This window comes from Calonectris borealis, chromosome 21 (genome assembly GCF_964195595.1).
Source record: "Calonectris borealis chromosome 21, bCalBor7.hap1.2, whole genome shotgun sequence".
In the NCBI taxonomy this organism is placed as follows: Eukaryota; Metazoa; Chordata; class Aves; order Procellariiformes; family Procellariidae; genus Calonectris; species Calonectris borealis.
The window spans coordinates 9,357,509-9,367,080 of NC_134332.1; the positions used below are offsets into that span (position 1 = coordinate 9,357,509).

Sequence of the window (9,572 nt, forward strand, 5' to 3'; positions counted from 1 at the left end):
AGGATTCGGCGTGGTTGTTAGGTTCCTTTTTCTAATAGCAGAAGAAAATTAATTTGTCAGCGGAGCTGGTTGCCATGGGAATGCAGGACAAGAGACGAGTTGCTGGGGTGGCTGCATGGAGCCTCATTACCGAATTCCAGTCCTCGCCTTCGCCCTCCACCCAAGGCTCCCCTGCAGGTGAACCTGCGCTGCCCACCCCAGCGCAGTGCCTGGAGGTGGGGCCTTGGCCATCTTTGCAGTGTCCTACTGAATTAAGGGTGACTCCAACGGGCTGAGGAATTTGCCGCCCTTCAAACACGGAAACCTTACAAATGCTCAACCTTACCGCAGATGAATTACGTTGGGAAGCCAACTCCTCTGCGGGAAGCGAGCTACGCTGGCTCTGTCTAGATTTACAGCACCGTTGACACTGAAACGTTTCGTCCATAAATAATAGCGAGAGGTAATGATGATCCTATAGAACTAATAGAAGGAAATACTGATATCTCTCCTCCAACGGGCTCATAAATTTGCAGCCATGACACTACCGATTGCCTTCACAGGCTATATATACTGTCAGATGTATTTTTTTTCTTGGTGATTGTACTTCAGATATACGCTCCACTTCACTAAGCAATTGTTGGCAAGAGCGCCGGCATACGGTCCATCAGCAGGAACAGGATTGTGCTGGGAACAGGGCAAGCTTGGGGTAGTTTACATAAACTCTTCCTCTCTACCCATAGTTTTAAAAGGTTGCTATAATTGAGCATTTAGAGGAAACAGCCTGTAGTTAAAGACCTGGTAGTATTTACATAGCCAAACAAATGTCTTGAAACCTGCTGAAAGCTTGCCTGGAAATTCATTTTAGTAATGGGAGAAGCACTGGATTATTCTGGTATTAATCTTTAACCTCTGCAGTGCAAGCCCAGCTTGGTTTTAGGAGAATAAAACCAAGAGGCTGGCTTATCCCTGCACTGAGTGTTGTGGGAAGTGACACACGGAGCACATACGTTAACGGGTCAGGATTGTTCACGTTGTAGCCCTTTTCCTTTAAGCTATTCTTGGCCTCAGACGCCTCCAAAGCCGACACGTGAGAGGGAATGGCCTGTGCTGCCAATTTCTGACTGCAGGCAGGGGCAGCCGGGCGGGAGCCGCACACAAGCCATCACATCGCTGTCTGGGGTCAGGCACTTAAAAAAGGAATGACGAATTGCCAGGATTCTCCACTGTGGAAAAGACAGCTTATCTGCTTCCTAAGTTACAGCTGGATCTGATGATGGATGACTCAGACACTTAAGGAGAGACTTTTGAATAGGGAAATCTACCTTTTTCTCCTTTTTAGATCACAAGCAAGCTGGTAGTCAAAAGGCTGCTGTTTCACTATTGATGTACTGGTGTGATTCACGTAAAAGCTATTTATTTACATCAGAGACGTTCATCAAAAGAAGATGTGACAAGTACAGCATGAATGATTCATCCTCATCTCTCTGCACTGCTTTCCTGTTAATCAAGAAACAGTTAGACGCGTCCAGCTGGGCTCCGCTTCCTTATCGCTTTCCGGGTCATCTTCTTCCCCCAAGCCTGTTCAGCCCGGCTCCTGCTGTCCCAGCTCCGCAGCACGCTCTTGCCGACTGTATCGATGATCCTGCTGGGCGGTGGAAGTCATGATGCTTGTGTTTCCATGAAGGAGAAGGGGCTGCAGCTATGCTGAACTCCCTGCGTAGGGTGCATTTTTTCCTTGGGGGGGGGGAAGACGATGGAGAAACAGGCCTTAAACCCTTGGACTTTACTCCAAGATTGTAGATTCTAAATTCCAGGGCTGCGCTTCCCCCATTAGGAATATTTGGTGTTTGAAATCTTCTTCCAGAGCAAGGTCTTGAGGTTGTTCAGCACGAGGGAGTGGTGCACTTCCATCTGGCTGGCCAGGCCACTGAGGGTCATGCAAGTTCGGAGCTGTTTCTGCAGCTCTTCTTTCAGCTCCGGTGGTGCTCCGTACAGCAAGTAGTCCTGCAGCAACCCGCAGACCTTCGCCAGGTTGGGCTGCACCATGTCGCTTTTGCACTGCTTCATGAGTTTGTCGCATGTCGCCATACAGTCCTTCCCGTACGTGCAGTCCACGTTCTGCTCACAGTGGCGTCCCTTGAGGAAACCTCTGATTGTCATCTCCGTTGCCACCTTCCTCAGGTTGACCATTTTGAAGTCGTATTTGTCATTGTAGCCCACGTTCTTAAAGCTGGTCTCGCAGATGTAGAAGTTCCCACAGGTCCCGTGGAATATCTCCTCCACGAACTCCAGAAGGCCGATGGCGATCTTTGCCCGCCGGGGCCACGCTGGTGCAAACCACTGGTGGATGATTTGGTGGACGACTGAAGGCAGCAGCGACTGGAGGAAGGGAGGGACATCCACTCCGTAGAGGGAGGTGTGGGGGATCTTCTCAGTGACGTAGAGGTCCCCGCAGTGCCCCAGCAGCTTGGAAGTGTGCTCTTTCTCATGCAAGGAGAGCATGAGAAGAAACTCATTGAGCTGAAGTAGTGCCCAGATGGATTTGGCCTCTGCTAAAGACACTTTCCCATCCCGGTTCACATCTGCCATGGCGATGATCCGGCTCACCAAGGCTGCAAGAGAAGGCTGATCTCCCAGGTTGGACTGCGAACAGAACAAGAAGTGGCATCAGACCCTTGTGTTCAGGCTCAGGATCGTGAAACTGAACTGGGGAAGCAAAGAACTGAGCTTGGGAGAGGAGGAAACGGCCACCATGCTCGAGCAAATTCGGTGCCGTACCATTGTTGGTTGGACGGATTCAGCTCCAGCAGAATTTTAGAATTTAGATCTGCTCTAGACCCAGATGGGAGCAAGCTCTTGAGAGCAAAGGCCGGGCAGCGCTGCCGTCCCACCGCTGCAGCAGAAGCCCTGCGCAGGGGTAACCGCTGCAGCGGTGCCGGGGCTGCCCGTGGGCTTGTGAGTAAGCTGTGCCCAGCACAGAAGCCACCCGCAGCCACCGCACAGCGGCCTCCAGGGTTGCTGCTACTAGAATCTTGCAAATAAGAATTCCTGCGTAGAATGGAGGGTTTTCCTGGCCAATCCAGTACTCGCTCTGAGTAAGGAGCCCTGCCCTGCGCCCAGCAGCTGACGGGAGAGCGTGGGCCTCTCGTTTAAGGGGAAGGAAAGACGCTTTTAGTCTTTCTGAGTGGCAAGTGGCATCCCAGGCCCGCAAGATCCCGGAGGGACCCTCCACACTGACCTTCAGGAAGTTCAGGAGCATTTCTTTGAACTCATCCATCGATGTCCCTCGTGTCGGTTTGTCAAAGAGGACCACGTCCCTCCTGGGCACAGAGTCGGGGCGGCTGTCTGCCTTCAAGGCTTCCTCGATGCCGCATTTGATGATCACCTCCCTCTCCCTCCAGAGCCCACTGTAAACCTACAGCAAAGGAGAGGGGACACGGCGGAGACAGGAGGAAAACAACAGCAAGTGCAGAGAACTGGTTTCTGGTTCGGCTCGGGACGGGCACCGGGGATGGGCTGAGGAGCAGACGTGCGGGTGGGGGGAGGAGGACATTTCCCGGGTTTGATGCCTGCACCCATCCCCTGCCGTGCGGTGGTTTCCCCGGCGGGGCAGAGACCTACCTGCTGGGTGGGAGAGGAGGAGAGGCAGTGCTGGAAGAGGAGGCTGCGCTCCTCACACAGGTCTTTGCACGTGGAGCCAGAAATAATTCCTTTCTTGTACTGGTCACACTGGGGAGGGGAAGGCAGAGAGAGGAGCTCAGCGGGGGCAGCTCCCCATTCACCCCAAGAAGTCCGACAGATCCAGGCTCAGTCCCACAGCTCGTGATCTGGGGCACCCCAAGCACACGAGCTGGGGGCGCACGAGCCCCCCCAGCCTCCCGTGCTGCCCCCAGCCCTGCTCCCGTCACCTGCCGTGCCCAAACTCCTCACCCCCCGTTCCTGCAGCAGGGCTGGGGCTGGCACTTTGGTTTTTCAATGTGTAACTGAAAGCATCATCAATGCCACCGTGTCCCCGGTGAGCCCGCTTCCTCCGAGTTCATGCGAGTCTTTTACAGGAGAAAAACACCCCTTAAAAGAGGCACATTGGACGGCAAAGCCACGCAGGCTGTTTGGAGGCAAGAACAGTATCTCCGACAAATTGCCAACAATTTCTTTCTTTCCTGGGATTCTGAGGTTCTCGAGCACAGAGGGGCTGCTCGGGGTCACCACCCCAATATCTCTTCGGCCTTGGGTTTGGCAGCCCACGAGGTGCTGCCTGCCTGGGGCACCCCGGCCGTGCCGGTACGGCGTGCGAGTGGCTTCGGGCAATGTCTGCATCTTGGCAGCCATTTCGGCCCGTTCAGGGTCTCTGGGAGGGAGGGGAGCGCCTTGTGCTCAGACTTCCATCAGGAAGATGTAGCGCCTGTTGCTCAGAGTCCAGCCCCTTCCAGCACTCCCAAACTCCCCACTCTCCATCTTCCAAAGAAATCCCAGCCCAAAATCCTCTCTGCTCTAAGACCCAAAGATTTCTACTGGCCCCAGAGCAAGGACTCTAATGGGGGAGACACAGGGGGAGGAGTGTGTAGGCACACCTGGGGCTGAGCCCCGGCCAAACGGGCAGCAGCTGTGGGCAGAGCTGCCTGCAGGCAGGGCCCTTTGGGGTGGCTCGGTCCCTTGGGCAAGGTGGGGCTGGGCTGGCAGGGACCCCCCGTGCTGCTGGCGGGACCGCAGGGGATTTGCTCCTGGGTGCTCCTGCTGCAAGTCCGGGGGGTTAGGGGAGCCTCCAGGGCCGGAGGAGAGGGCAGCGTGGAGCTGGGCGAGGATGAGGATGCTCGGGCTCAGGCTGCTCAGCAGAGCAGCAGCCCCTGCTGTGAAATGGGCTGGCTCGGGTCCAGGCAGTGGCGGGGACAGGGACAGGCGGTGGCTCTGATCCACAAGCGGGGTGGCTGCGTCGGGAGCTGGAGGCATCCCTGGGCAGGAGAGGCTGCAGCTCTGCAGCTTCTCAGCAAGGGCACAACAGCCTCAGGGCTGGAAACAGGAGCTGCAGAAATTCATTGCATCTTTTCCCTCTTTTTTTTCCCCAACCTGGATGGGAATTAACCCTTAGACCTGCTCACAGGGGACACGGCCAGACACGGCGTCCTAAACCCCGAGCTCAGAACAGGAATTAGCGCCCAAGACCCCGTGGTCAGAGTCATGCAGAAAATCAAATTAAACGATCGTCGCTGTTGTTATGGCAATTCCTGCCTCCCTTCTCTGCTGAAGGATTGATGAACGAGGCATTCTCAAACAGAGCCTGGCATCCCCCTCCTCGCCTGGGCTGGGCGGGTGACCTGCTCCCCTGCCACACACAGCAGTCCTGGGGGGGCCCCGCTTGGCTGCCGGCCCCGGGGATGCTGTGGGGAGCAGGCTGCACCCCACTGCCAACCCCAGGCAGGGGCAAAATGCACCAAGCCAAGCCCCCACGAGGGGTCTGCTTTTCATGCAGGCTGGTGCTTTCTGTAGGGCATGCCAGCAGTTACAGAGAGGTACCCACAGACGGGCTGCTCCCCTTTTTTCTCTGTCTCTGCAGAGCTCGGGGGGGCTGGCACGATGCTCTCCCTGCCCGCAGATCCTGCTCTGACATTGCAACTTCATCTCCACAGACATTAATCTGCCCACGTCTGCCTGGCCTGCCCTGGCCTGCTTCCCTCCAACATCTCATTAAATTGTTTCGCCATCGCCCCGGCAGGGTAAGGTCACCTCTCCTGCTCCGAGCTCGGCGTGACGCCGGGGACGGTGCCAGGGAAGCAGCTGCCAGGAGGGCTCCTCGGCCCAGCTCTTGTGCAGGATGCTGCCCCGGCGCTGCCTGCCCGGCTGCAAAGCACCGCACAGGGCTCGGGGGGCTGGAAATGGGGCTCCCGCAGCCCCGCTCACCCCGGCACCCCGAACCGGGACCAGCGTGGCCGCGGGGGCTGCTGGCCGCCACTCACGATTATCATCCGGCAGACGTGGCCGCGGCAGAGCTCGGAGTAGGACGAGTAATGCATGTAGGCCACCCAGCTGCCCACGAAGATGCCCAGCCACACCACCAGCAGGTATTTCACCTTGATGCCCGGCAGGCGACTCTGGAAGGAAAAGAAAACGCTGGTGAAGGCCGGGGCTCTGCACGGGTCGGCAGTGGCTGGACAAGGACAACTTCTATACAAACCAACCTGAGCATTGGTGAAACCTTCAGCCTTTTTTATGTATATTCACCAGTCTATTATGCAACTCCTGCTGCAAGTAGGTCACTTAAAATTTCCCTAAAAGCAGGGAGATTACAGCGCTGGGCTGTGAGGAGCTGGCTGCCAGGCATCCCCATGCCCGGGAGCCGCAGCCACGTACGCCCGCTCTCCTGCCAGAGCCCGCTGCCCTCTGCAACCCCGGGGTTCAGCATCAGGGCTGCGAGAGGCTCTGCTCCCGCCCGGGGGGACCCTTCTCAGCAGAACCCCCTTTGCAAAGCCCCACGGGCACGGGAGGCTGCCGCTGCCAGCTCCCTTGGGGGAGCAGGCAGTAACGAACCTGGAAGTGCATGGATAATACTCCGTGCAAACGTCTCGGAGGCTCGCAGCATGATTTTCTTTTCCTGGCTTCAGTTCTTCCCCTCTGCCCCTGTAACAGCAGCGCTGCTGCCATCTGGCCTCTCCACAATATAGGTTGTTTACCTGACCTGTGTAACACAGCGCAGATCCCCGGTGGTTCCTAAGGGCAGGGAATTAATCCTTGCGTTAAACACCCTGTTCCCTCCGGTTTCTATAGATAATTCCTGCTTCACGCCAGGCCAAGAGAGCCCTTGGCCGGTGGCCACCTCCAAACCCTCCCCTCTCCTTGCACCGCATCAGCTGGTGAGACCACGACCTGCTGCTGGGATAGGGCTGGATCCGAGCGGCTGCGGCACCGTTACAACCTGCCAGGGATCCTCGCTTGGGTCTTGTAGCCCAAAACCGCTCCCACCTCCAAAATGCCTCCTCCCTGGCCCCTTGCCGAGCGCTGTAAGGCCTCTGCCCGGTGGCAGTAACCGGAGGCGGTGAGCACCGGCTGCAGCAGCGGCTCGGCTCGCCCTGGCCCTGACGAACGGGCTCCGCAGGAATCAGCAGGCGAGGGTGAAAGCAGGCAGGTCTGCCTCGAGATCGCGACATCTTGCATGTTAATTGGAAATGCCAAAGTGTGAAGCAGGCCACGATGCCCTGTTCGCCTATCGAGCAATGGCACCGCTAATTAACGCCTGTTAAAGAGAACCCGACCATGGCGAGGACTTGGCAAAGACAAAGGGTGGGTGGCTGCTCCTGTGAAAACCAGCTCAAGTCCCTGAAGTCAGACAAACACCACTGCAACCCGTGAGATCCTCCCCAGAACAGCAGCCCCCCGAAAACTGCCCAGTGGTGGGTAGGTGACCCATCAGGCCCCCTGCCCTCAGCAAAGTCGCCCTTTCCATGGACTTCCTGCTAGAGAGACGTCTTGGGGCGGCAAAGCCCTGAAATGGCCAAAATGTCCCTTTTTGCTTATTCAGACCTAGAATCCATTATGCTCCCAGGGCAGAAGGGGGGTCAGGACTGTGACCTGAGCACGGCACGGGGAGTGCTGGCTTCATCGTCCCCTAAATGGTGGAAAGAAACGTGGAGGTGGGGGATGCATTGCAACGAGAGGTTGCACTGGTAATATTTTAGATTCATAGCTGGTGCTAAGGTTTTCTCAAGGCACAGGGGCTTCCCTGCCCGCTGCCTTGCCTGCCCACTGCCTTGGCTGGCAGCCTGCGCCGAAGGGTGTTACCCTTCGTTTGTGTTAGTTTTAGGGTGACTCTGGGGGACCTGGAAGTGACTTTGGGCCGGAGCTGACTTCAAAGGCAAAATGGACACAGCATCACAAAATCCTGCTCCATCCCCGCTGCTCTCCTGCAGCGCCCTGGGAACACGGGAGTTGTTTCACGGTGGGTCCCGGCGGTGGGGACCATGCCAGGGCTGGCGTGCTCTGAGGGGCAGCTTGGCGTGGCCGTCACCCCCCCTTCCCACGGGGTATCCGCGCAGGCGATCCCGGTGCAAGGGCTACCTCCAGCTCCCACCCACCCTCACTCTGCATCCAGCTTCACCCTCCCTGCCAGACCCAGTGCCCAGCCCCTGCCCACTGCCGCAGCCCCACACAACTGCTTCTCAGGCCTTTTGCCTTGGAAGAAGACAGCCTGTGGGGGTGGCTCGGGAGCCACAGGCCCATCTGCCCTGGGAGCAGAGCCACAGCACCCATCCAGCTCTCGGACCCACAGAGACACCCCTCTCAAGGCTCCCCTTGGCCGTGCAGCCTTTCCCGCACCCCATGAGCCCAGGGCTTTGCCCCAGCTCTGCACCCACCTCCTGCCAGCATCCTCTGCCCGCCAGACACCCCCTCCTGTGTCCCCCCTTTTCCCCTCCAGCGATGTAACCTCTCTGGTCCAGGACCTTCGCCAGAGTCAGGGTTTCTCATCCCACAGCTGCAGAGAAAACACCCAGGCCAGCATCCCCAGCCCCATCACCACCCGGTCCCCGGAGCGCTCAGGGGGTCCCCAGCTCCCCCGACAGCTCAGGGATGGGAAGGGGGGGGGGAAGAAAAGAAAGAAAGAGAGGGAGTCCTCCTCCCTGCCCTGCTGCATCGGCTTCTCTATTCACCGATGCGGGCTGACGGATGGGCTGCCCTGCTGCTTGGCGGCCGGTGCCGCTCCCCCAGCACGGCAGCACGGCACCGCGGAGCGCGGCGCGACGCGGGTTATGCAACCGCCTGCGGCTCCCGGTCCCGGTCCCCCCGGTGCCGGTCCACGTCCCCCCGGTGCCGGTCCCCGGCCGCCCAGCCTGGCGGGGGGGACGGCGGCGGAGCGTCCCTTTGTGCACGGCCGGTGCCGGGATGCGGAGACGGGCATCACCGAGCCCCCCCCCCCCCGGCCCGGCGCATCCCCCCCCCGGTACCTGAAGGCCCTTGGAGAGGGGGCAGAACAGCACCAGATGCACCAGCCGCCGGATCCTCCGCATGCTGCGGGCGCCCCGCGGCCGCGGGCCTCAGGCTCCGGGGGGCATGGCCGGGGCGGCCGCGGCCCCCTCCTCGCCGCCGGGGGCCGGGGGAGGCCGGGGGGGGCCGAGCCGCGCCGCCCGCTCGCACCGCCGCAGCGCGCCCGGCCCGGCCCGGCGGGGCTCAGCGCGGCTCCGCCCGGCTCGGCGCGGGGCGGTGCACGCAGCTCCGCCGCAGCTCGGGGAGGCGGGGGGCTGCCGCTCGGCACGGCTCGGCACGGCCCCGCGACATCAGCCCCGGCGTCCCGATAGGGTCCCATCCACCCCGGCTCAACCCATTCCCCATATGGGGATCCCACGCGGGGGTCCCACCCTACAGCTCGGGGGTCCCACCCACCCGGGGATCCCCACCCCTAGGCTCACCCCACCGCCCGGGGGTCCCACGCAGGGTCCCCCAGCCCCAGGGCCGGTTAATGACCCCGGCAGAGGGGGCTTCGTGGGGATGCTGATCCCCCTAGCCCCCAGCACTCACAGCAACTCAGGTTTTATTTAAAGTTATTTCGGGTGGCAGCCTGGAAGAGCCCCCCCGGTCTGCAGCGGGTAACCTGCGAGCACGGCCCG

At 59.5% G+C, this 9,572-nt stretch overlaps 1 protein-coding gene across 1 annotated transcript; it reads right to left on the reverse strand.

The window, feature by feature from the left end:
- Positions 1-1,379: 1,379 nt before the first annotated feature.
- On the reverse strand, positions 1,380-8,983 carry DIPK1B (divergent protein kinase domain 1B). Its single transcript, XM_075170700.1, has 5 exons — positions 8,913-8,983; positions 5,934-6,068; positions 3,604-3,711; positions 3,221-3,397; positions 1,380-2,625 (listed from the first exon to the last, which is right to left on the reverse strand). The coding sequence occupies exons 1-5, from the start codon at positions 8,973-8,975 to the stop codon at positions 1,813-1,815; spliced, it is 1,296 nt and encodes a 431-aa protein (XP_075026801.1). The 5' UTR covers positions 8,976-8,983; the 3' UTR covers positions 1,380-1,812.
- Between the last annotated feature and the right edge of the window lie 589 nt (positions 8,984-9,572).

Bases quoted from the DNA above. Each gene is read 5' to 3' on its own strand.
- DIPK1B (XM_075170700.1), bottom strand. From the start codon at position 8,975: ATGCGGAGGATCCGGCGGCTGGTGCATCTGGTGCTGTTCTGCCCCCTC. The intron at 6,069-8,912 runs GTACCGGGGGGG...TTTTCCTTCCAG, and splicing joins CCCTCTCCAAGGGCCTTCAG to AGTCGCCTGCCGGGCATCAA. The intron at 3,712-5,933 runs GTGAGTGGCGGC...TCCCCTCCCCAG, and splicing joins ACGTCTGCCGGATGATAATC to TGTGACCAGTACAAGAAAGG.